General features: G+C 34.5%; 1 protein-coding gene across 1 annotated transcript in view; it reads left to right on the top strand.

Moving 5' to 3' along the window:
• The window catches only part of SEMA3C (semaphorin 3C), a 196,588-nt gene extending 170,279 nt beyond the window's left edge, over window positions 1–26,309 (top strand). Inside the window, exons 13-18 of the mRNA XM_070469942.1 lie at window positions 1,498–1,586; window positions 5,108–5,149; window positions 8,396–8,553; window positions 16,997–17,064; window positions 19,415–19,545; window positions 23,502–26,309. Coding sequence (XP_070326043.1) covers window positions 1,498–1,586; window positions 5,108–5,149; window positions 8,396–8,553; window positions 16,997–17,064; window positions 19,415–19,545; window positions 23,502–23,915 — 902 coding nt within the window. The 3' untranslated portion in view covers window positions 23,916–26,309. The remainder of the gene's footprint in view (window positions 1–1,497; window positions 1,587–5,107; window positions 5,150–8,395; window positions 8,554–16,996; window positions 17,065–19,414; window positions 19,546–23,501) is intronic.
• Window positions 26,310–27,781: the final 1,472 nt, after the last annotated feature.

Genomic DNA, 27,781 nt, shown 5'->3' with positions numbered 1-27,781 from the left:
GCTGTGCTCAGGCCTCTCATTGCAATGGCTTCTCTCGTTGTGGAGCATGGCCTCTAAGGTGTGTGGGTGTCAGCAGTTGCCTCAGTAGTTGTGGCCTGAGGGTTTAGTTGCTCCACGGCATGTGGGATCTTCCTGGACCAGGGATCAAACCTGTGTTGTCTACAGTCGCAGGCAGATACTTAACCTCTAGACCACCAGGGAAGCCCCAAATACAAGTACCTTTTTATTTACTTAAGTTTATTTGACCCATCTAATCTGAAACTTTCACTATAGTTTAAATATTCTAAAGAAACATGCCCAACTGAAAACGATAATTGTGAAAATCATAGAATTGTTCTACGAATCAGTTCACTCACTGAGTCATGTCCGACTCTTTGCGACCCCCTGGACTGCCCCACACCAGGCTTCCCTATCCATCACCAGCTCCTGGAGCTTGCTCAGGCTCATGTCCATCAAGTCAGTGATGCCATCTAACCATCTCATCCTCTGTCGTTCTCTTCTCCTCACACCTTCAATCTTTCCCAGCATCAGGTTCTTTTCCGATGAATCAGTTCTTCAGTTCAGGTGTCCACAGTATTGGAGCTTCAGTTTTAGCGTCAGTCCTTCCAATTAATATTCCGGATTGATTTCCTTTGGGACTGCCTGGTTGGATCTCCTTGCAGTCCAAGGGACTCTCAAGAGTCTTCTCTAACACCACAGTTCAAAAGCATCAATTCTTCAGCTCTCAGCTTTCTTTATGGTCCAACTCTCACATCCATACATGACCACTGGAAAAACCATAGCTTTGACTAGACAGACCTTTTTCAGCAAAGTAATGTCTCTGCTTTTTAATATGCTGTCTAGTTTTGTCATAGCTTTTGTTGCCACATCTGAAATAAAGCCACAGCTATGTTTCTGCTTTGAAAATTATTTTGAATTGTGAGTGAAACATTTTACTGTCTAAACTCTCTGCCGCTACAGATCGAATGCCAATTTCTAGTACTAGTGATTTACAATACAATTATTATAAAAATTCATTCATAATTTTTTCTATGATAATATTTTTAGATAGTAATTTTTTCTCATAATCAAATCATTATATGTCAAAGTTAACAGAAATATGAGACTGTCACTTTATAATGTTGGTTAGGAGGAGTGATATTCTTAAGGGCCAAACTTAAAGTTAAGACTATTTCAAGAATACATACTTGGTTCAGAAACAGAAGTTTTGACTTCGTAAAACATTTGGACATTCTTTTCTTCTCTCATAGTTAAATGGCTTTACTGCATATGTGCAAAATGTAATGAAGTGTTCCTATTAATTACTTTTGAATTAATATCAATTTAAACATATAAGACTTACAATGAAATAAGAATATTGCAAATGGTAATAGCTCCATGTATACAATCTCATTTTTGATGACTAAGTAATTATATAAACAATATTGTAAATTGTTAAGCCAGTAGTCTTATGTCTAATGCCTTTGTTTCCTACATCTCATTGTTTCTTTCTCTTAGATCGGGGTACTGTGCAGAAGGTGGTTGTTCTTCCTACGAACAGCTCTGCTCGCGGTGAGCTCATTCTGGAGGAGTTGGAAGTCTTTAAGGTTTGAACATCTATTCTGTTAGCATCAGCCCATGCATGATAAATGGAATTCTGTAATCTTATGACCACTTTGGAGAAAAAAAATTGATAAAAGATCAAATAAATGAATGTTATAAATTTTTGAGAGTAGGAAACACCAGATAAAATAAGTATAGAACAAATATTTTTCTGAAGTCATTTTTTACATTTCAAGTTATCTTAAAATTAAAAAATTAGTTTTTTAGCTACCATCGCAACTTGAAGAATTTTGATGTGATCATTATTTTTTTTTCAAATGAGTTCTTATGGTCAAGGTCTAGACTATCTGCCCTGAAAGGGCTTTTATCATTTGCTTTACAAGCCACTGAGACCCAAATAGTTCCTCATTATTGATTGTTAGAAAAACTTTCTCATATTTTTTTGCCAGGAACTTCAAGAAAAACTGCTTTGTTTTCTCTTGTTTTATTGCTTTCAATTCAAATGTCACTCTAGTTAAAACAAACATTGTTGTCTCTTGAAACTTAGAATTTCATGTTCTGTCTAAACTTGGAATTGCATTGTTTATTCTCTTTGTCCTTGAATTTGGGATAAAAAGAAATGAAAACACAACAAAAAAAGGCCCATAGAGGAAAATTCAGGCCAGGTGACACTAGTGGTAAATAACCCTTTGCCAGTGCAGGACATGGAGACGAAGGTTTGATCTCTGGGTCGAGAAGATCCCCTGAGGAGGTCATGGCAACCCATTCCACTATTTTTGCCTGGAGAATCCCACGGGAGCCTGGTGGGCTACATAAGGTCACAAAGAGTCAGACATGGCTAAAGCAACTTAGCACACAGGCACACACACACGTGAGCCTGGAGAACAGGTACATGGTGTCCTGAAAAGCCTTCTCTCCTTAAGGTATATGTCATTATATTGATAGTTCAAATGATCCCTCTTACCTGCATTTGGAAAAATGAGTAAAGCACAGTCAGATTTTGAAGAAACATTGGTATGGAATTAATTCTACTGCAAACTTCTATTTCTGACTAAAGTAACTAAGAAACAATGGTCATGGACACCAAAAGACCAGAGTGAGCTTGTACTGGAGTAAAAATAGCACTTCAGAACCCCTCAGTGCAAGTTATTGCTAGTCCAGAAAGTTGCCTTGCTCAGTTGAGTGAACTTAGAATGTATTAATATATGTTCCCACAGTCACCAAAGATACTGGATTTTAAGCACATAAGTGACTAGGATACAATGATGTTAAATTGTGCTAATACAGTTTAAATATGAAGAAATATTTTTAAAAAGCAAATACAGAATCTGAGTAATTCTGGCAGTTTCTCATTATGTTAATTAAAGTTACAATTTTTAATGTTAGACTAACTTTGGCATCAGTTTCCTTGTGATTAGTGGATTAATATTGTGCTCACAAAATATTAACCATGTAAATTCAAGTGCCATTTCTATGCCTTGCTTTGTAAAGAAATGACACTGGATTAACCAAAATCACATTTTACTGAACAATACATATATTTTTCTCATTCAGTTCAGTAGGGGCAACATGAATGGCCAAAGTAATATGAAGTATCTTATTCAGTAGTTTTCTTGAAGATAGCAAAAAGGTTGTATTTCAGCACTTCATTTTTAATTCTGAAATATATTTTTTTGATAATCAGAAAATGTTAATTGAGTTTGACACAAACTCAAACATATACTCTATGGAAAGGTCTTAAAAATGTGAGGTATTCTGATCATGTGCTAACTACTTATGATCTGTTATATGAGTTATGCTGGTATTATCATCATAAAGAATAAACTCTCAGTGGAAAAATAGAGTCAGTCAAAATGCATGTGGGGGGAAATCAACCCAAGAGAGACTAAGGATGCTTGAGCATTCTTCCGGATGTGTGTGCCAGTGATTGATGTGGCTAAACTGAGAGACACAGTTACCAAATAAAGTTACTGTCCTCAGCATGGTGTTTGTGTCACATTTTTTGAGGTGAGGTAAAAATAATTGGGTGTGTATGATATACTGTGATGGGTACTTGAGGAAATAATACATTTAAATTGGAAAAAAATCCTTAGCTAAGTGTCACACTGATATACTGCAGAAAACTCCATTTAACATTTAAAAACCAAGCACTTTGTTTTTAAAGAGCACAGAACCATAATATCTTCTTTAATCCTCTTTTCAGAACTTTTTCTGAAAATATGCCCAACTTCCCTAAACTTAACTTGAATTCAAAGTACAACTATTAATATTTCCCTAGGTGGATATAAATTGCAAATGTTGCCTTGTATGTGTGTGCATTTCTAAATGAATGTCATGATTTGTTGCAATTGAGTATTTAGAGGTATCACTATATTCTCTTTTAAATGTTTGTGTGAACACATAACTCCAGAAAGTGAAGTAATTATGGGCAGAGTTGACTTTGGCAGCGTATGCACACTTAAGTTACTCAGATGAAGCTTCACAAAACTTTATCACAGTATGACAAATCTAATCTTTAAAAGGAACTAATGATATGTAAGAAGTAAAGTTAAGAACAGAGGAATTTTTAAAAAGGATAACTATTTCAGATAACTTTTAGGTTCTTTTACTAATTCACACTTATCAAAAGAAAACCTTACCTAACAATATTCTTTTGTTTTCAACTAAGGATTAATAAGTGTACAGGTCAGTCACTCAGTTGTGTCTGACTCTTTGAAACCCCATGGACTGCAGCACGCTAGGCCTCCCTCTCCATCACCAACTCCCAGAGTTTACCCAAACTCATGTCCATTGAATCGTGATGCCATCCAACCATCTCATCCTCTGTCCCCTTCTCCCCCTGCCCTCAATCTTTCCCAGCATCAAGATCTTTTCAAATGAGTCAGCTCTTCATATCAGGTGGCCAAATTTTGGAGTTTCAGCTTCAACATCAGTCCTTCCAATGAACACTCAGGACCGATCTCCTTTCGGATGGACTGGTTGGATCTCCTTGCAGTCCAAGGGACTCTCAAGAGTCTTCTCCAACACCACAGTTCAAAAGCATCAATTCTTCAGTGCTCAGTTTTCTTTATAGTCCAACTCTCACACCCATACATGTCTAGTTCAGGCAAATACTTCTTTTCATAGCAGCATTTGACAGGTAAACAATAGTGTCTTATGCAAAACGCTTTTGTTGTGGAGGAATAAAATGGAGTACCATTCCACTGCCCCCCACACAAGCACCCAGATCCAATCCTGAATTATTCATTACATTCAATATTTCACATAAAATTTTTTCAATTATCTCAAGCTTTGCTAATTTTCATTCATTTCTAATGACTATATTGATAGATGTGTTATAATTTCTACTTATTTTTTTAGTTTAGGCATATATTTGTGTAACAAATCTGTCATTATTTTGAACAGAAGAAATGAAGTTTATAGATAATTATTGCTAAACTTTGAAAATATATGTTCATATAGAGAGAAATGATGATTTCTTGAATTTTAGTATAAAAAGTCTTTTCATGTAAGATCCTTTTTAAGGATTATTTGAGCAGCTAACAATTTTTTTTTTATTTTTTAGAATCATGCTCCTATAACAACAATGAAAATTTCATCCAAAAAGGTAAAAACAAAACCATGTTTATTTTCTTTGTATGTAAAAAGTTTGCTATTGTAGAAGAATGTATTTTATAATTTTGAAAATTTAATTTTAGTATTAGCAAAATAATTAATACTGTTCATAATATACCACACATTTAATTTTGATATGGAATTTACTAGCTTTAGTGGAAGACAAAATAGGTTTATTTTTGTACAGAAATTAATTAGAGTAGAACATATATATATATGTGTGTGTATATGTGTGTATATATATATATATATGCAGCAAGATATTCCAATTTTTTTAATATCCTCTGTTCTTAAATATTACAGTGTGTGAAGCCAACCAAAATAAAAATAATCTTTCTGAAGAAAGAATTTAACATAATATTTGGGCTACTATAACATCACAAGCATTCTCAGGGACTTGAAATGCATAATCAATCCTCTTTTCCTCTTTTGAGTTCCTGCTACTGTCAAATGTTTCAAATGTGCAGTGCATTCTTTTATGTTTATTTCTAAGAAAGTACTATTTTAAAAGGTTTACATGTCACTTGAAAATCTGAATGTCTCAAATCTAAGCTATATCAGGCTTCAGGATTTGGGGAATAAATGTTTTACTATGATTTTATCAGAAATGTTTGATCTAATTTGCACCTGCACATGCTGATACACAATGATCATGGAAAGAAAAAGCCCAGTTCCAGTCTCTACATTTGCAAAACGTGCACCTCTCCAGACCCCAAAGGCACTATCTCTTAAGCAAATGTTCTAAGGGGCAGAGCAGTTTAGTCAAAAATGAGATAGGCTTCAGAATGAGACTGATGTGCATTTGAATACCAACCTGACCCTAAGTTATAAATAAATTATTTAACTTCATTGACCTACATCTGCCTCTGCAAGGTAATCCTTTTCTCCCAAATGAATTAACTTATATAAATTGCCTAAAATAAAGTGGTAACTCTTGTTGTAAGAGCCTAAGACTTATTTTTCTTGGAATATGGAATGAAGTTTTTATGTGTTAGCATAACTAATGATATAACTTTGGTGTTCTTCACCATATTTGGTCTGTTATAGATAAGTAAGTATTCCTATCAGTCTTGTACTGTTTTCACTTGACTAAATTTTATGAAGAAAAATAAATAGGGTACAAGGAAGCTAAAGATCTCATCTGTCAAAATGTTTGCATGGTGCATAACAAACATTTTCCCAAGTAGCAAGAAGCCATTTGTCATTTTCCCCAATTTCCTAGGGAGCTGATCTCAAGTCAGAATTGTCTTTGAAGTCAGCAGGGAATCCTTTTGTTGAAATGGATTTAATGGGAAGAAAAAGTATCAGAGCAAAATTCAAAATGGACACAAAGCCATTTTTGTGATACTGTAGCCCAGTATACAATTATAGATTTCAGCTCCTAATTCAACGGGTAAACTTGTAATACACAGCCCACTCCATTAAATTACAATGTACAACACACACATACACAGGAAAAAGTGAATATTAAATATGTCTCAACTTCTTATATTATAGATAATTTAAAATCTTTAGTTACATCAATTATATTCAAGGCAAGGTAACTGATTTGGGGGGAATTCATTTTAACAACTATACATATTGCACTATTTTTTAAGTGTGAAAGAACTACAAATTGACACTGGTATTTTATATATACTTAAATTCCATGAATTTAGTACCTTCTCTAATGCTCAAACTAAAAAATTTATTGTTCATTTTATACTCTTCTATTTTCAAATTTATCCTTGCATTCCATGACAGAAAATAGATTAATAAAAAAGGTTATTTATAGAATGAAATTACCTGTATCCTTTCCTCAAATAAATACATTTCCTTGGAATATGTTAATGAAGCTGATGTACTATTTGTTAATGTACTCAATAAACATTTATTTAAAATATTTCTAAGGAAATGATTATTATTGAAACATACAATTGTTTTCTTATAGCTTGAATGTCTCAAATGGGGATCAGTAATTTTCAGCCTATTTTCTGAAAAATTTATTGATCTGAATAAAGTATTTTATATTAGGCACACTAAACTGAGATGTGATTCAAATGATTAATTAGAATTGAAAATGTATAAATTGCTAGCTTGTTCACTGGTAGTTTACTCTATTACAACTACTACTATTACTTAATATTCATTAAATACTTAGGTGCCAGAAACTATTTTAAGCAATTTGTATGGAATTAGTGCTTATATTGTTCTTACAAAACATGTATGGAGTAAGTGCTACATAGTCCCAATCTTACCAAAGAGGAAGCCGAGATTAGAAAAGTTACCCAGCAAAATTTGGAGGCTGGGATCTGAATCTCAGAGACATGCCCCCAGAATCTGTTAGACCAATGATGCCCTCACTGATTTAATTTTGAATCTATAAATAATTTGTAAATGTGTGTGTGTGTGCACACACACACACACACACACACGTTTGTGCACATGTGCATATGTTCAGGTTCCAACTTAGAAATTCCCTGTTAACTTGAGTTACACATCATTAGTCCTTTGTAAAATGAGGACTCTGAGTTAGAAACTTATATCTTCAACTCCTGAGAACCACTTTATACATAGCCAAGAGAACTGGGGCAGTATCATAATAAGCTCTTGACACCATACAAATGAAGGAAGATGGAATCTTTATTTATATCCTAGGCTCTTGAAGATCTGTGGATCATACAGAACATTTAAAACATGTCTAAATATAAATACAGTCTTCTAAATAGTTTTAAAATCGCTCTAATGAGTAATAATTCACTTTCAAAAGCAGGTGAAAATTGTTTTAAAAATTTTATCTAATACTTACTATTTTTTGTCAACTTAGAAATGTCCTGCGTTTTAGACTTGACTTTTTAAAATTTGCAAGGTGATGAGTAGCCAATCTTGAAGAATAAGAACACTCCCTTGTGCTTTGCCAAGAGACAGCATTCAAAGAGAAGAACAAACATCACAATTTAAATCTGTAATACATCAGCTCAAATCTGAGAGAACAATGAATCTCAACGTCTAAAACATATTACCATTGTACATGGTGCTCTGAGGTTTTTTTTTCCCAAATCAAGTCAGGTAATGTTATAGGTGTATTAACATAGGGAAATTCTATTTATTTTGGCGTTATACCCTTCTGTACTTTGCTTCTTGTTTTCAGTCTGTTTCAAAATGCATCCAAGGGTCTGTGGGCATATATTATGTGTTCCTGCTGAAAGTTCTCTTTTACTTCCACATCTGAAATAAATCACCGTCATTCTTCTGATAGCAACAGCTGTATGTGAGCTCCAATGAAGGACTTGCCCAAGTGTCTCTGCATCGCTGCCACATCTACGGGTCAGCCTGTGCTGACTGCTGCCTGGCAAGGGATCCTTACTGTGCCTGGGATGGCCATTCTTGCTCTAGGTTCTATCCAACCGGAAAGCGGTGAGTACCGAATATTCAACTGAAAATCAAAATCAGTATCATCAGACAGTTAAGCAGTGCTCCACATTATTGGAATCAGTTCTATTGCAGTATCCTGTGAAAATGACACTAAAAGTGTAGCTGTGTTCAGCACTATATGTAGTCTTCAAATAAAGAAAATGGCCATTCACAAAAAACAAACTTCAAAGGATACAGAGGGCTGGGGTGGGGGGAGGGGATCAATTTTAACTTGGGATTCCCACAGAAATATTAGAGTGCAGTAGTTTGGAAAAATTCCTTTTTCGTTTTAAAGTTCCTCTGCAACACAGTCCCCCACCTGCAACCCCTAAAATATTTCAAGCAGCATTTAACTTTCACATTTACCCAATGTTTATCTTTTTTGTTTTATATGCTTCAGATATCCTTAAATCTAACATTCCTAGGGTTTCCTTGTGCCATTTAATTCCTCTGTAATCAAATGCTTGTCTTAGTTCAGGCAACAGGAGCATCGCTCCAGAATGGGTACCCTGAGTACTTTCAAAACCTTGATAACCATGCTTTACCCCCTAAAATGGTGAATGTATAATTATTGGTTAGATTAAGAGGTTCAGGTAGTCTGAGGCACAGTGCCTTTTAGCCAAGAGAAGACTTAGGAAGGAAACCCTGAAGCAACTTGCACCAAGTTGGAAGGAACACCAGTAATGAAATTATAAAGCAATGAATATGTGGAATTTAGGATCAGTCAAAGTCACAGCTGTTTTCACTCAAAGTTTAGTATGGGTCATGATGAGTGACAAGAGGAAAACCTATGAGACATAGGGTCATCAGGAGATAGCAAATATGACTAGCCTTGAGCACCAGTGCTCTTTCAAGTAAAGTCACTGGAGTGATGATGTTTTATAACTCGTTTTTCTCTGATATAGATACAGGTCTTTAAGGACTTGATAGATTAAAACAACCCAGCACTTCTGCATATCAAAATTCTTCTGATCCTTTTATGCATTCAGTTCAGTTCAGTTCAGTCACTCAGTCGTGTCTGACTCTTTGCGACCCCATGAACCGCAGCACGCCAGGCCTCCCCATCCATCACCAACTCCTGGAGTCCACCCAAACTTATGTCCATCGAGTCAGTGATGCCATCCAACCATCTCATCCTCTGTCATCCCCTTCTCCTCCTGCCCTCAATCTTTCCCAGCATCAGGGTCTTTTCAAATGAGTCAGCTCTTCGCATCAGGTGGTCAAAGTATTGGAGTTTCAGCTTCAATATCAGTCCTTCCAGTGAACACCCAGGACTGCTCTCCTTTGTTATGACATTACTTTGGAGAATAACATTTTAGAGAGAGGCATCAGAGTCCTTAGAGCTGGAGCATGCCAAGATTGTCCAAAAAACAACACCAAGTCAAATGAGGCTATCTATACTGGAATGAGCCGAGGGGGACATAGGAGGAAATGGAATCAGAATGCCAGGTGACATAGGATTTAGTAAATCAGCAAAGGACTTTTATTTAGACTTAAGTGGAAAACTGCTGAAGGGTTTTTGAGCACAGGAGTAGTATTGTTTGAATTTTGTTTTAAAAAGTTCATCTGGTGGGTTTGGCTGGGATCGAAGCCCTGGGATAGAAAGAAAATGTGAGGAGAGAAAATAGAAGGTGCAAGACAGTTAGACTACTAACTGATGACCAAAGTAAGAAAAAATGGTGGATTGGTAGAGCTGGAGGTGGCCAAAAGTCTTCTGATTCTGGATAGGGCTTACAGAATCTGCTAACATGTTACATGTTGGGATGTTATAGAAATAGAGGACTCAGAAGTAAACCAGTTTTTCAGAACTGAGCATTGGGAATATGTGCATGGCATTTCCTGAGAAAGAGAAGACTGTGAAAGGCACACGTTTGTGGGGAAACTGATGATGTTAAGTTAGTGATGCCTATAAGGTATTCAAGTGGAGATGTCATATAGGCAGTTAGACATCTGAATCTGGAGTAGGGAAAAGTAGCCCAGATAAGTTCAAAGTCTTCTGTATTAAAGGCATAAGGTATGATGAAAAGTCCCACTCTTTACCCAGAAGATTTTAGTATCTGTTTTCAAAGACCCATATTCTACCATGTTATTTTAAGATTTAATTAGGAGGTCTGTGGCCTCTTTTCATTTCTGCATAGAATTTCTGGACCTCATTATCCTGGGATATGTCTATACTGGGCTGGAGTTCTGCACCTGGACACAAAGTATGAGGGAAGGAAATTCTAAATAATCTCAGATAAAAAATGATTTTTGTGCTCACTTGTGGTATTTTTTACTATATTTATATTCATTCACAATTATGATAGCAGCAATATTCTTCAACTATTTTCATAACTATTACTAAAGCAATAATTATTTTTTCTCAGTAAGCATTTCTAAAATTGGCATATCTTAACACCCAGAAGGCTTCCCGGGTGTTAAAGAATACACCTGCTAATGCAAGAAACATGGGTTTGATCCCTGGTTTGGGAAGATCCCCTGGAGAAGGAAATGACAACTCATTCCAGTATTCTTGTTTAGGAAATCCCATGGACAAAGGAGCCTGGCAGGCGACAGTCTTTGGGGGTCACAAAAGAATCAGATACAACTTAGGGACTAAAGAGCAACAGAATACTTGAAAAAGAACCTTCAATCTATTATTAAACAAATTTAGTGTTCAAGGAAACTGAAGCACTACACTTTCTAAAACAGAAAGTGATATAGGGACCACCAGTGAATCTTACCATAGTCCTATAGACAAATCAGCCTTCTCTATGACATGAAGAAATTGAAAATGAGTACTGCTTCCCTGCAAAATTTTCAGACATTGGCTTTAGCCACCAAGCATTTTTATTTAACAAACAAGAACTATTTCACAATTAAAATTCCATACTATATATAAAAACTATCATTGCATATTTGAGATATTTTTTACATTATAGAAGTTTCTGCTGAAATATGAGTTAACTCATTTGTTCTAATATTCTCCCACTAATCTTTTCTAAATTGTGTACTTAAGCATAGATTCTACATTGTCATCCTAATGCAACAAATTGTTATTTTAACCATATGTTCATAATAAACAAAGAACTGAAACATTCTTGAAATTATTAATGTTGCAATATAATGTGCATTATTATATCTGCATCGTGGGTTTTCTACTAGAACTAATAATTTAGTAAAGTTGCAGGATACAAAAATCTATTATTTTTATATACACTAAATTGCCAACATTCGCTGGATCATTGAAAAAGTAAGAGGGTTTCAGAAAAACGTCTATTTCTGCTTTATTGACTATGCCAAAGCCTTTGACTGTGTGGATCATAATAAACTGGAAAATTCTGAAAGAGATGGGAATACCAGACCACCTGACCGGCCTCTTGAGAAACCTGTATGCAGGTCAGGAAGCAACAGTTAGAACTGGACATGGAACAACAGACTGGTTCCAAATAGGAAACAGAGTATTCCTAGGCTGTATATTGTCACCCTGCTTATTTAACTTATATGCAGAGTACATCATGGGAAATGCTGGGCTGGATGAAGCACAAGCTGGGATCAAGATTGCCAGGAGAAATATCAATAACCTCAGATACACAGATGACACCACATTTATGGCAGAAAGTGAAGAAGAACTAAAGAGCCTCTAGATGAAAGAGGGGAGTGAAAAAGTTGGCTTAAAGCTCAACATTCAGAAAACTAGGATCATGGCATCCGGTCCCATCACTTCATGGCAAATAGATGGGGAAACAGTGGAAACAGTGTCTGAATTTATTTTGGGGGGCTCCAAAATCACAGCAGATGGTGATTGCAACCATGAAATTAAAAGATGCTTACTACTTTGGAGAAAAGTTATGACCAACCTAGACAGCACATTAAAAAGCAGAGACGTTACTTTGTCAACAGAGGTTGGTCTAGTCAAGGCTATGGTTTTTCCAGTGGTCATGTATGGATGTGAGAGTTGGACTATAAAGAAAGCTGAGTACCAAAGAATTGATGCTTTTGAACTGTGGTGTTGGAGAAGACTCTTGAGAATCCCTTGGACTGCAAGGAGATCCAACCAGTCCATCCTAAAGGAGATCAGTTCTGGGTGTTCATTGGAAGGACTGATGTTGAAGCTGAAACTCCAGTACTTTGGCCAACTGATGCGAAGAGCTGACTCATTTGAAAAGACCCTGATGTTGGGAAAGATTGAAGGCAGGAGGAAAAGGGGGTGACAGAGGATGAGATGGTTGGATGGCATCACTGACTCAATGGACATAAGTTTGGGTAAACTCTGGGAATTGGTGATGGACAGGGTGGCCTGGCGAGCTGCAGTTCATGGGGTTGCAAAGAGTCGGACACGACTGAATGACTGAAGTGAACTGAACTGAACTGAATAACAAACCAGCAGAAAGAAAAATTAGGGAAAATAGTCCCATTTATAGCTTCATCGAAAAGAATTAAATACTTAGGAATAATTTTAACAGAGATAAAAGATTGAAACTGTAAGTCATTGATGGAAAAAAAATTGAAGAAGACACAAATAAATGGAAAGTTTTTCTATACTCTTGGGTTAAAATATTTAATATTGCTCAAGTGTTTATACTACCCAAAACAATAAACAGATCAAAGATGACCCCTATCAAAATTCCAATGACGTTTTTCACAGAAATAGAAAAAAGAATCCTAAAATTTGTATGGAACCACAAAAGACCCTGGCTATCCAAAGCAATCTTGAGAAAGAAGAAATATGCTGGTTGAATCATGCTCCCTGACTTCATACTGTACTGCAAAGCTATAGTAACCAGAAGAGTATGGTATTGGCATAAAAACAGGTACATAGATCAGTAGAGGAAACTAGAGAGCCAGAAATAAACCTCGGCATTTATGGTCAATTAATTTACAACAAAGGAGCCAAAAAATACACAGTGGAAAGGACCATCTCTTCAGTAGATGGTGTTGAGAAAACTTGACCTTCGCATGCAAAAAAGAATGAAACTAGACTATTGCCATACACCACATCTGAATATTTACTCAAAATGAACTGAAGACTTGAACATAAGACATGAAACCACAAAACTCCTGAAAGAAAATGTAGACAGTAAGAGAACTCCCACGCTTTAAACCATTCTAATAGGTATAAAGTGATGTCTCATTTTGGTTTTGACTTGTGTGTGTGTGTATACACACATATATAAGATATTCCTTGGTCTACCCTTACCTGTATTTGGCTGGCATACTGGGAGTTTCATTAAAACTATCTATACTGTTTAAGTTATCCACATTATTCCCAAACTTTTTGAAGCATACAGTTATAGTGAATGCAAAACATGTTTGCTGTATGAATTATTTCCTAAATTCCCTTATGTAATAGTTATTTTCTTTGCAAATTAAATAGTAATAATGAAAATGATAATTTGGAGTATTTTTATCTTATTTAATAGTGTTAACTAACTTTAGTTTTATTTTAGATGGCACTATCTAACTGGAACACAAAGATCATGCAGAAGAATTCATAGGCATAAAAATCAAAAGCTTGTCCCTTCGTATGGAAACAAAGTACAGCTGTACTTGGAAATCAATGGAGGCTGTACTTTGACATAATAAGGTTGTTAATGTCATTGGCTCAGTAGTTTCTCTTTTTAAAAAGACATGTTTTTCATAGTAACATTTTACTGTTTTTCGTAGTAAACAACATTAAGCATTTTTCCTCTTTATCCTCAAGCACATTAAATATTTGTGCATTTGTGTCAGTTCAGTTTAGTCACTCAGTCGTGTCCTACACTGTGACCCCATGGACTGCAGCACTCCAGGCTTCCCTGTCTATCACCAATTCCCGGAGCCTACTCAAACTTATATCCATTGCATCAGTGATGCCATCCAACCATCTTATCCTCTGTTGTCCCCTTCTCCTCCCACCTTCAATCTTTCCCAACATCAGGATCTTTTCCAGTGAGTCGGTTCTTTGCATCAGCTGGCCAAAGTATTGGAGTTTCAGCTTCAGCATCATTCCTTCCAATGAATATTCAGGACTGATTTCCCTTAGGATTGACTGGTTGGATCTCCTAGCAATCCGAGGGACTCTCAAGAGTCTTCTCCAACACCCCAATTCAAAAGCATCAATTCTTCAGCGCTCAGCTTTCTTTATAGTCCAACTCTCACATCCATACATGATTACATACACATTTAATCTTGAATATTATTTATTCTGGATATAGACATGTAGTTGGAAATGTTGAAACAAGAGAATCAATTTACCCTTCAAGTAAATATCTGCTTTTTACACAGTAAGAAAATAATTTCATTGTTTATCTAAAAGAACAAACTATAATGGAGGAAACTTTGACATCTTGAGCCAAATTCCCAGTCCCGCGTACAGTGAACTATGACTGTCTACCATCATGCTTTCACGATGTTCTGCAAATACCTTAAAGTGAATCTACATATATAGAAGGGCTTCCCTCATGGCCCAGACATTAAAGAATCTGCCTGCAGTACAGGACACCCAGGTTTGATCCCTGGGTGACAGATAATAGAGAACTCAGATGGCTGCCTTATTGTTCTCATCATTAAAGCAAAGCCCTAACATGTTTTTCTATATTTGAAAGTCTGGAAGGTAAGTGATACTGCAAATTCAGATTGCTCAGCATGAAGGCCCATGTACTTGAGTAAGCCATAAACTAGTGCTGATCATATGACAATAAATTAAATTTTGTGAGCAATAATGCTTACTTAGATGGCTGAAAACGACCAGTTCAACTATAAGAACTATCATGTGGTTCTTATATAATATATACTCACAGGTTGACTGGTAGCAAATAATTGTTTGACTTCATAATATACCAAATACAATGCAGTAAAAACCTGACTTAGGATCTATTCTAAAGTACAGTATTAATCATAATTCCTGAGACAAGAGTGACTTCCACTAGTTTGTGCCTGTAATTGTAGAGAAATATACAACTGAATAAGGATCATGTGGCTTTTGGGGGAAGAGAATCCTTAAATGGCAAAAAGTTTATACCTATATTTCATAAATAGATTTATATAATCCGTTGATTATATAAACTATTATCTGTTTGCCATAACTTTACATTTTTTTCATTATTATTGACCTTGAGGTTAATTATGGTTTGCAAATTTTATAAGCCCAGTGTTAATATTTTCCTTCTCTTATTGAATATTTTAATTTATCATTAAGGATAAACTATTAAGAGAAACTTAACTAGCCCAGTTAAATGATAGGCTCATCCATATATACTTTTCAGAATTGATAACAGACAATCAGTTTATCCCCTGTTAATCACAATAAAGAACATTCTGTTCCTTCTTCTTTATAACAAGGTTCGTGCCCACAATTCATTGCTAAGGTCATTTCAATCACTCTGTTTTGATTTGTTGTACTATGTAATACAATTGACACTATAAGTGAATCTAAGACAAGAAATTAAATAGTTTGCAAATAATTTTAAACTTATTTAAATAGTGAGCAATTTTAAAAGGATGAACTAAAATTTTGAAATGCTAAAGTCGATGATATGTAACACCTAAAGGCAATGAGTGAACCTTGTTTGGATCCTGAATAAACTTTTAAAAATGCATAAGGGATACTTTGAGTATCACAAGTAGTGAAATTTCAATATCGAATGTACTTTATATGATATCATTAAATAAATATTGATATGGTTAGTATAATAATGATGTTATGTAGAGAAATTACTCATTCTTAGAAGATACAGACATTTAAGGGTATAAAATTATCATGTCTGCAACTTATTTCTAAAGATTTTCATATACATGCATATGTAGTATATATATATAACGTTTACTTGGGTATGAAAGAGCACATAAATATGGCAGAACAATAGTTTATGAGTGTTGGTTACCATTGTTCATTGTATTTGTGTATCCAATTTTCTATAGTCTTGAAAATTTTCAAAATAAGAACATGAAGGAAAATGCTTAGTCTAGTAAATGAAACATTTTGCTTAACTTTATATAAATATTCATTTTCTTTGTTTCTCTGGTTCTGGACACTTTTTAGTGTATCTGGAAATGATTTGAAAGTATTGACTTTTGTAAGTGAAGTATATTTATTTAAGAAAAAATTAGAAAGTGGAAGATGCTAGTAAATTTATACTTTGGAGGTTATTGTATTAGAAAATTTTCTAAGATTGTCTCTAAAATAAAAATCTACCCTATTAATTTGGAATCTAGCATCTGTGCTAGAAAGTATATATGCTAGAAAGTGTATATAATAGGAGGTTCATCTGTTGTGAGTGGTAGATGGGGAGACTGAATTAATTCAAATTGAAAACAAATTGCCCACTTGATATTTGAAGCACTGAAGAAAAAATACGGATAATCAGATCCTTTATGAAACCCTAGGCAATCATAACATTGCATAATTTAAAATGAAGTCTTTTAAGTACATCATAATTGGCACTGTTAACTTTAAGTCACTTGTATATATTTCTGCACTTCGTAGGAGGAGCCGAAGACAAGATGTGAGACATGGCAATCCACTGACGCAATGCAGAGGGTTTAACCTAAAAGGTAATTAAAAGTGCTCAAACTTGGTAAAGGGTAGCAGTGCTCCATATCCTATTTCAGTAAGGGAAATCTGTGATAAATCAAAATGTGTCATTTTAAAGAAAGATTCACTATACAAATTACAGGCATTCATGTATAGTCATTAAAAATTAAATATTATTTGTTCATATACTAAGATTTATGGAAAAGAAAAGTCCAGGAACACAGATATTCTTGGATATGTCATTTGGTAAGTCTTTCACAAAGATCATTATTATAGATTTTTCTAGCCATTATTTTCTTTTTGAAGAAAAAAAAAATATACTTTACTTTTGTTTACCACTGAAGAAAAAACAACATCTTGTTTGTTAGTTTTTTCCTGTGATAAATGGCATAACAGAATTTACTATTTTAACCATTTTAAAGTGTACAGTTCTGTGGTATAAAGTATATTGATGATGATGTACAATGAGCACCACCATCCATCACTGAAATTTTCTCATCATCCCAGAATTAACCTCCATGCCCATTAAACACTAACTCCCCATTCTCCCTTCCCCAACTTGTGGCAACCACTGTTCTGATACCTGTCTCTATGAATCTAAATGTTCTAAATATCTCATGTAAGTGGAATCATACAATATTTGTCCTTTTGTAACTGGCTTATTAGCCTAATGTCTTCTTCGAGACTTCCTGGGTGGTTCAGTAGTAAAGAATCCGCCTGAAATGTAGGAGACACAGGTTCAGTCCCTGGATTGAGAAGATCCCTGGGAGAAGGAGATGGCAACCCACCATAGAATTCTTGTGTGGGAAATCCCATGGACAGAAGGAGCCCAGCAGGCTACAGTACATGGGGTCCCAAAAGAGTTGGAAACAACTTAGTGGACTAGACAGCAACAATGTCTTATTTAGGGTTCATTCATGTTGTAACATGTGTCATAATATTTTTCCTGTTTAAAGCAAAAATGTAACCCATTATATGTGTGTGTGTGTGTGTGTGTGTGTGTGTGTGTGTGTGTCCATCAAGGAACACTTGCAGTGCTTCCAGTTTTTGGCTAGTATGAATTATCCGGCTCTGAATTTTACAGTTTACAACCATACCATATACTTTCAGCAGTCCAGCCATGTGTCTTACAATTAATCTAATTCCTTTCTTCCCATCCTGACATGGAGACATTATGTTATAATTTTCCCACTGAACCCCTCCCTCCACCTCCACCCCATCAGCAGAGAGACCTTCCTCGAGGCTTACCAAGGTGCTATAGAGGTTCTGTAATTAACTGTTAACACAGACTCCTGTCACTAACTTTTGTGAGCATGGGCCTTTTTGTTTTTATTTAAATAATGATATTCTTGTCACTAACTACACAAACCACAAGAAGAAAATTAAGACACATTTTACCTAATTGTTTCATACATCTAACTGAGGGAATAAATCCAGATTACTATTTCTCTGTTTGCTGAGTATTTTATAAATCTGTGTGTCAGTTCCCACTTATAGTAGCAGTAGTTATAGTGATAAGAGTGTTGGCAACACAGGTAATGATGAACAAACATCAGTGTTGATTTTTGTGTCAAAACCTGAGCTAAGTGCTTTTTTAAATAGATTATGTCACTTACTGCTCAAGAAATTATTCTAAAGTAGGATCTCTTCCTATTCACACTGTATGAATGAGGTTTCTGCTCATGTCTAAACTACCACATAACTATACTGAATACTCTTCCTAATTTAAGAATTTCAGTATAAGAATGTCTGAAAATATCTGTTTTAGAGCCAAGTAAAACTGAAGCACAGAGATGTTATATAAGTTCTCTAAGGTTATACAGCTGGTAGTGATGAAGTCAAGATTTTACCTCATGTATCTCTGAGGTCAAAGATTATTTTTTCAACCATTACATCCCACTGTGGCCACACCTTGCTTTCTGCCTTTGCCCAGTGTTTCTGAATTTCATCTGAATTTCATCTCCACTGAGTGTGGAGTTTAGGGGTGGGATGAACCTGGCCTTGGTATTGCCTGGCACTTACTAACTCTTTGCCTAGGATATGTTTTTTCATAACTCACAGCCCATGAAAGGCTGAGAAAATGTAATTCACAAAGATGTTGTAATAATTAAATGTTCAAGGTGATATTAAGTGCATTCCTTGGTGTAAAGTAATTCTTGAATAAATATTGATGCCCTTGTATCTTTCTCTCCTTTGTTTTAGGTTAAACACACCAAACAATGTATAAGCTTGTTAAGTAATTAAGACTGCCTTTGGGCTTTGCTTTAGTTGCTCACAATTTTATAGAGAAATAAATATTCATATAAGGGAATATGATCCAAATTCCATTGCTTCTCTCTCATTCTCTCTCATTTTATTTTTGCTCTTCAGCATACAGAAATGCAGCTGAAATTGTTCAGTACGGAGTAAAAAATAACACCACTTTTCTTGAGTGTGCCCCCAAGTCTCCACAGGCATCTGTCAAGTGGTTGTTACAAAAAGACAAAGACAGGAGGAAAGAGGTGAGTAATGCAGGAGAGCAGCAATCAGTCAGAGCTTTGGAAAGAGCATTACATCACCATCCCTCAATGAGGCACAGATCAAACAAGAAAGGAAGGACATAGGACATCCTTCAGTGTCTTCGGGATGACAAGTGCCATCTTCTTTAAAATGCCGTGTCCATGGAGTTGATGGGTTAATTAGAAATCCTACCTGCCTGCTCACCTCCGTAACGCAGTGATTAAAGCAAGAGCTTGCACACTCAGATGGGGGTGCTGATGGGAGGAAGCGTTTGTAAAAGAAACAAGATGTGCGCAAATCCGGAAACCAGGTTCTCACACAACAGCACCTTTGTGTGATTCACAAGATAAAAGGGGCTTTTGAAAAAGTTCAATTTTCCTCAGCAGAAATTCCACTTAACTATAACCTTTATGGTAAAGAGCATTTTTCCGCTGTGTGGTAATCTATTTCCATAGCTCTATTATTCATAACTCCTGGGGTTTTGTTATAGGTAATGTGTGGAATCATTATTTATGGGATCATTGCCTTTATTAAGTGATAGGTAAAAAAAGAAAACTCGACTTTCAAATGAAAGGACACTTGTATTAACCTTTCACTGAATATAAAGAACTGTTTTAAAAGGAAAACATTGTAAAACAGCATAGAGTGAAATATTATAAATAACAAATTCCATAATATTGATGTCACATTCTCCTAACTAATGAGAGGATAAGAAGAAAAATACATATGTATATATAAAGCCTTAAAGTAACCTAAACTGCAGTGGTATTAACAACATCACAAAGTGTGATTGAGTGAAGGGGAAAATAGAGCCTTTGGCACTTGTGTGTTTTCTGTTGTACACAGTTTCCATACTATGTATGAGGTTAATGAGAGCTAAATAGAATGGATACAGTCCTAAGCTAAGCATTACATCAGAATTACTAAAGTAGATGTTGGCTCTTTTTGAGGAAATGCTTTCCAACTCTCAGACCTGCCTATCCAAAGATGTTATGAGCTATTTAGGAAATTTTGTGTTCCCTGTCACAGGAATATGAAACCATAAGCTGATGACCACTTGCATAAGATGAGACTTAAATATCTGGGGAAAAGATGGGCTTAGTGAACTTCAGGGCCCCTTCTTGCCACAGAATTTCATAAAATTGTTTAAATTTGTTCATTAATAAAAGATATTGAGGCTTGTTTTGGTGCTATCAAATCTATCACCAAATTAGTCTTGAAATATCTGCAATCTAATTAATTTTAAATTATTTTGAATGGATATGGAGAATAAGAATGATTGCCTTACAAACTACTCTGGGGTAGAAGTCATAATGTATGATGATGATGATTATCATACAGAAACGGAATTCTTAGGCTTCAACATGTTGTGTGGACATGAACCATCCTTCCAAAGAAAGTCTGTATATGTGTATGTGAATTGGAAAGCCACAACTCAAACAGGGGCTTACCTAACATAGATAAAATGCTGTTCTTTTATTCAGTAGAAAGTTCAGTGGAAAAATACATAATGGATGAATGTAATTTCTATTGTGTAAAATTAAAATACATGAATATATACAGGCTTGAATACATGTCACAGAAATTAACAAATGAAATTTAAAAAGGAATGTATCATGTGTCTTATCTCTTTCATTTCATTATATTTATGTTTTATTTCAGAGGTTTCAAAAATGTGGAGACACATATGGCTATCTTGATTTTTCTCCCAATCTCAAAAGCAGAATACTATAATTTAAGATAATGAAAAATCTTAACTCTAATTATGAAAATCTGTTCTGTCCAGACTTTAAGCATAGCACATTTCCACTCACTATCACTTTAGTTGAATAAACTATTAACATTTAATTAAATTTATCTTAATTCTTCCTCAGTAGTTTAGGCAAACATACACATATTTCTCACACTGATGATGTGTAAATACTGAACTTTTTTTTTTTTTAGTAAGACAAGTGGTAAAACTTTCAGAGAAAAATGCAGATAGTTCATATTGAATAGCATAAAGTGAAAACTAAAACCCTCCTCCCCTCCACTTCAGTATTCATCCCCATTTCTCAGAGTATAGGCTGCTAAGAATTGTATAGTCCTCCACTAGTCTCCGTAACTTTCCTATTTTCCTCTCTCTCCTTCTTTGTATCTCTTTCTCTATGAGACACACCCACACATACACACACAATTTCAGTATTAGTCCATATGGAGCTACCTTATTTTTCTTGACTGCATCACATTCCACTATATGACCATACTTTGCCTTTACTAAAGCTCTCTACTGATTACATTATTTCTTGTTTTTCCTCTTACCAAAGCATCAAGTAGGGACTTCCCTAGCAATCCTGTGGTTAAGACTCCATGCTTCCACTGTAAGAGGCATGAATTCAATTGGGGAACAAGGATCCTGCATGCTTATATGGTGTGGCAAAAAAATTATTTAAAATTTTTAAAAATTAATGTGAGTAAATATCTGCATATTAGTTAGGCTATGAATTTTATATAAATTCCTATAAATATCTGCACTGAATCTTATATATAAATATTAATGAATATTATCAAATTAGCCTCCAAAATTTTTCTCAATTTCATGCAAATAGAAAAGACTTTCTTTTTTATTTCTGAATGCACTTATATGTTATTTAAACTATTTCAAAGGCATATTAAAACTTTAAAAATTAAATGAACATAAAAGTTTTGCTTTATATGTTTCAGTCCTTTTTCTTAATCTCTCGTTTCTAGTTCTGTTTTATTCATATTTCAGTGCTATATTTTTCATTTTTGTGCTTTTGTATATGAGTTACTTTTTATCTAAAAAACCTATCTTTGGTTTGTATTTCATTAATAATAAAATACATATTTATATAGAAATTTATCATTTAGAAAAACATTTCACATTCATTCTCTTATTTTTCTTTGGGTCAAATTTCTTTCCCTCAATGAAAGAGCATTCCTGAGTATATATATGAAGGAACTACTTACCGCTTAGGTTTTTGTGTGTTCACTGATAATACTAAGCTGGCCCTGTAAGGAAATGGATTTCAGAGTTTAGCTTACATCCAGAAAATAATATTTTTTCCAGCATAAGCCTGTAAAATAATTAAATAGTCACCTCATAGCTTCTTTGGACAAGGAAATGGCAACCCACTCCAGTATTCTTGCCTGGAGAATCCCATGGATGGAGAAGCCTGGTGGGCTACAGTCCACGGGGTCGCAAAGAGTCGGACATGACTGAGCGACTTCACTTCACTTCATAGCTTCTTATTACTTTTCCTTGAAAAGTAAAATCACTTGGAGTACTTATAATATAATAAGTTCCAGCTTATTTTTAGTCATTCTTTGTGTTACCTAATTGGAAAAACCCCTTGATGATGTTCAGAACTCTGCCTCAGCTTGTACAATTATTAGTTAGGGGAATATTCATTCATTCATTGGAAAAAAGGTATAATTCAATTATTTAATTATGGCTTCATGTTCTTACTCAATAAGTGAGTATTTTTGTTACAATAAAAGGCAACAACTATAGGGTAAAATAGATAGTTTAAACTGTGAATTTCATATATATATATGTTGTCTGTAATTTACATTCTAGAAACATTCAAAACTCTCACTTAGATGTGAATAAACTGCTGCTGCTGCTGCTAAGTGGCTTCAGTCGTGTCTGACTCTGTGCGACCCCATAGACTGCCTACCCAAAGGGAATGCACTTTAAGCTATTTGGGCTATATGGGTGATACCTTTACCTTCTCTTTAATACATTCAGTACCCCTGAAACCAGATCCCCTGTGCAAAAATAAATAAATAAATAAAAAATAAAGAGGCAATGAAATTTGCCAAAATCGTGTGTTCACTAAGATGGAAGTTAATTAGTACTCAATACTTTTGTAAAACTTATGAAATTCTTTTTACAAGTCATATCTTTTTAGCATATACAGAGTTGGATTTCAGAACTTTGATATCTCTGTTTTAGGTCAAACTGAATGAACGCATCATAGCCACGTCGCAAGGACTCCTTATCCGCTCTGTTCAGGATTCTGACCAAGGACTGTATCACTGCATTGCAACAGAAAACAGCTTCAAGCAGACCATAGCCAAAATCAACTTTAAAGTGTTAGATTCTGAAATGGTGGCAGTTGTTACAGACAAATGGTCTCCATGGACCTGGGCCAGCTCTGTGAGGGCCTTACCCTTCCATCCGAAGGACATCATGGGGGCTTTCAGCCACTCAGAAATGCAGATGATTAATCAGTACTGCAAAGACACTCGGCAGCAGCATCATCAGGGAGAAGACGCTCAGAAGATGAGGGGGGACTACGGCAAGTTAAAGGCTCTCATCAATAGCCGGAAGAGTAGAAACAGGAGGAATCAGCTGCCAGACTCATAATGTTCGCTTAACTGGGGCTTCTGCGTCCGTTAATAAAGGTCTGTCTTCAGTGATCGAATTTTTAGCAAAGAATCTTGTGCTTTACCCATGGGAAATTCCTGAAGAAGGTGGTTACTCACTGAGAAAGGTGAATGTTACATGAACTGAAATGAGTATGCATTTTCTTGTATGATATTGACAACCCTAGACATGTCATGGTCCTCATGGTGCATAGAAAGATTTAACTTAACCTAGATTTTATTTATATCTTTATGTACCTTTTCTTCAAAATCAATATGGCGTCTATGAAACTAGAATTCTTATATCCCTTAAGTGAATGAGGGCTATAACCTGTGATCTTCCATCCTTGCTTTAAGGATTTAGATTTCTAATTGACAGTCATCTGTATACAAAAACAAATGCCAAGTTCACAAATTTTACATAGTAAAATTGAAATAAATGCATGTAACAGAGTCAAAAGAAACATAGAATAAAAAACAAAGACAAGGAAGAGAGAATCTAAAAGTTGCATAAAACACTAGCAATTCACTTAAAGATAATATGGAGTTTATATGCTTCCACTGAAATATAGTATTAGTTATTTTTATGATGGCAAAAATTGTCAGTTGCTGATATCCGTCACTGATCTCTGTTCCCTTGTTTCAGGAAGATAAAAGGAACCCTCACCATTAATATCTGACTGCAGTTATCACAGTGAAGCTTTTAAGTTTATATTGTTATATAGTCATCTTCCAAACAAAAGCACTTTCCTTTTTGGAAGATATTTAAGTTATTTTAGACTCAGAGAATATAATCTTGCACAGTTTAATCAATTAATATGTTTATTCTAATTTTCTAGTTTGCATGGCAAGTTAAAAAATATAAGAAGAAAAATTTTTTGAAATACCAAACTTGTATATGAGGTCTCAAACCATCAAAATGGGAGAAAAAAGAAAAACAAGGTTAAAAAAGCGATTTTATTGACAGAAGTTTATTAAAAATATTACTAATTTTTAACTTCAGTAATTAATTTCATTGATTAACTTACATTTGTTTACCAACCTCAGATACCATATTGAATTTTAAGTCACCAATTCTTTTTTTTAATGCTCTTTTGTATATGCTGGAGAGACGCTCATCTTATGGAGAAGTGAAAAAATTTCTAATTTGAACAAAAATAGACATACTTTATTTTAAAAGAATGTTGGTACATCATATTCACTGGTATATAAATACAAATGTGGTAAGTCTGTGATGAATAAAATAACTATCTTCTGATTATATACTTGGATCCTGTGTTTAGAGTTATTTAATATTTTTTTTATTCCAAATACCAATTAGATGGGAGAAGTGTAAAATTTTCTTCGTATCTTCATATTTCTTTTAAAAATACAACTTTTGTTGTTTTGTTTTACATTTAGCAATTTCCATGTTTCCAGGTGCAAAGAGAAATTATATAATATACCTAATCAAAATCTAATACAAAAGATTTATTTGTAGTTAACAATCCGTAAAGAAAGTAATCAAGATAAATAGATTACTTTTCTAAACACTACAGTATAAAATGTCAAGAACTAAAATAATTGTCAAAATGAATCTAATCACTTATCAGAATCTAAGAATATGAGTTATTATTTAAATGGTAAATTATGATATTACAAGGGGAGGCCTCAATGGAGCAAAAGTATCAGTAACAAACACAGCATAAATAATGTTTCTTCAAAAATAGAGGTATTAATAAAAGCTATTGTTCCAAATGTGTATATGATTCTAAAGAAGTTTGTTATACAAATAGTTCTTTATTTCCACTCTACACGCACAAATAGAAATGTGTATAAAGCTGAAACCATATTCTGTGTTCATGCTCAATCTATTCTATGTACAGAGTTAAAAGTAAAATTGTTTTAGACTCAGAGGATAAAGTAAATTATACAGGTCCCCTTGCTTCATGTAAACGCAAACTGATAGACAATAAGGGTGTTTAGTTTTATAACATTATTTGTGCTATTTAATGCCTTCTGCTTTAAACATTATTACATTGTATATACTTTTATCACTTTACTTTTAAAATTATAGAGACCCTTCTTGAACAAAACTGCCAAATGTAAAGAAAATTTTCTTCCTCAAAAGTATTGTTAACACATACTAAATGTTGGTGGTTGATTGGTTGATTTTATTTTGTGTAGTTTGACAATTCAATGACTTGATATGTTTTTCATTTGTATTGTACATAAAATTTCCTAGAAATGCACTTTTTTTCAAAGTGTAGGTTTGTGACTAGATTTTAGCATGATGAAACTGTCATTACAGTGAATGTTCACTCTCTGTAAGGAAATGTAGTTAGCACAGTAATATTTAATTGGATATTGAAGAAATCATGTGCCTGGCAAAATAAAACACATTGAATTCCCCAAAGATGTCTTTAATTTTCCTTTTAATGTTGAGTTTATAATTTCTTGTTGATATGATAGAATCTGCTGACTCTTACAATTGTTCTTATTTTCCCCATTTATGTGTTTATTTGTGTGTGTGTGAAAGTAATGCATCTGGATATTTCAAAATTCAAAATTTCTGGTAAGATATACTTGAAAACTTTCCTTGTACCTCTATCTCTCGTTCATGTAAGTCCTGCCCCAGAAGCAGCCAGTATTGTCAATTTTTGTGTATATTTCCATGATACATTATACACAGCAAGCAAATTCATATTTGTTTTCTCTTTAAGAGAAGTTTTATATCCACGCACGTCTGTGGACAGTTATTCAGACTTGTCTCTACAGTTGGGGGAAAAAAAAAGTATAGTTTATAAATGCTTGGGTTTGGAGCCAGACTGCTAGAATTTGAAGTCTTATCATGGGAAAATTGCCAAATCTCTTTCATCCTCTGCCCAAATTAATACTCGTAAAGTGTTAGGGCAGAACTTGTATAATAAGTATTCAATAAATATCTTAATATTTTATTTATTTTGAAAGTACCCTATTGCTGCAATAGGAAGTAATATTTTAGTTGTGTCCTTTGATAAGTTAAATGCCAATGGTCTAGGCTGGGGAGCCTGTAGTCAGTAGATCAGATGACACCTTACCAGGGTAAGACTATATGAGCCTTTATAAAAGTGAGGGGAAAGAAGCCACAGGGAAAAGAACAACTATAAATAATCTCCACAAATCTTTCAACCTGATGATTTTGAACTACTCCCTAATTGCTTCATTACTCAGTATCTTTCTTATATTTGAATGTAAAATTAATTTTAAAAAATTATTGCATTGCTTATAAATTTAGTATTTTTCTGATGCTTTATATTTCATACCCAAATTAAAAAAAAAAAAAAAAAAGAGGATCACCATTTCCTGTCTTTACTCTTCTGGTTAAAAAGAGAGACATGTCACGGCTTTGTTTTGCAGCACAGTCAAGTCCATTGAAAGCTTTAATTTAGACAAGTAAATAAACAGACTAAGTAAAATGGTTACTTAACCGGTGGCATTGAGAATTTCTTTGAATTTTATGCATGGTAACAAAACTCTGGAAGACTACTGTGAAAAACAACTTCCTTATAAGTGTTTATCCCCCTGTCATTTCATCCAATCGCCTTTTGCAGGGGAATACAAGCCCCTCTGCAAAGTTGAAACCAATTGCAACGAATTTTGTGTATGTGCCATTCAGTGAACTTCATTGTCAATGAATTGTTTTTCCTAGTGGGCTTCTGGTATATACTTCAATTTTTATAATTTCATAACTTTACTTTCTTGGTGCACAGATACTGAGAATTGGAAGACCTAGCTCCAAAATAAGAAAATGCCATCTTCACTCTACTGACTAATGCATTTGTCCATTTATCTCATAATACAATACTTTCCACCCAGGTTGAATTGTGTATTTCTCAGAGCTATTAT

Source organism: Odocoileus virginianus, chromosome 1 (assembly GCF_023699985.2).
Source record: "Odocoileus virginianus isolate 20LAN1187 ecotype Illinois chromosome 1, Ovbor_1.2, whole genome shotgun sequence".
Classification (NCBI taxonomy): domain Eukaryota; kingdom Metazoa; phylum Chordata; class Mammalia; order Artiodactyla; family Cervidae; genus Odocoileus; species Odocoileus virginianus.
This window is presented reverse-complemented; position numbering and strand designations above follow the sequence as displayed.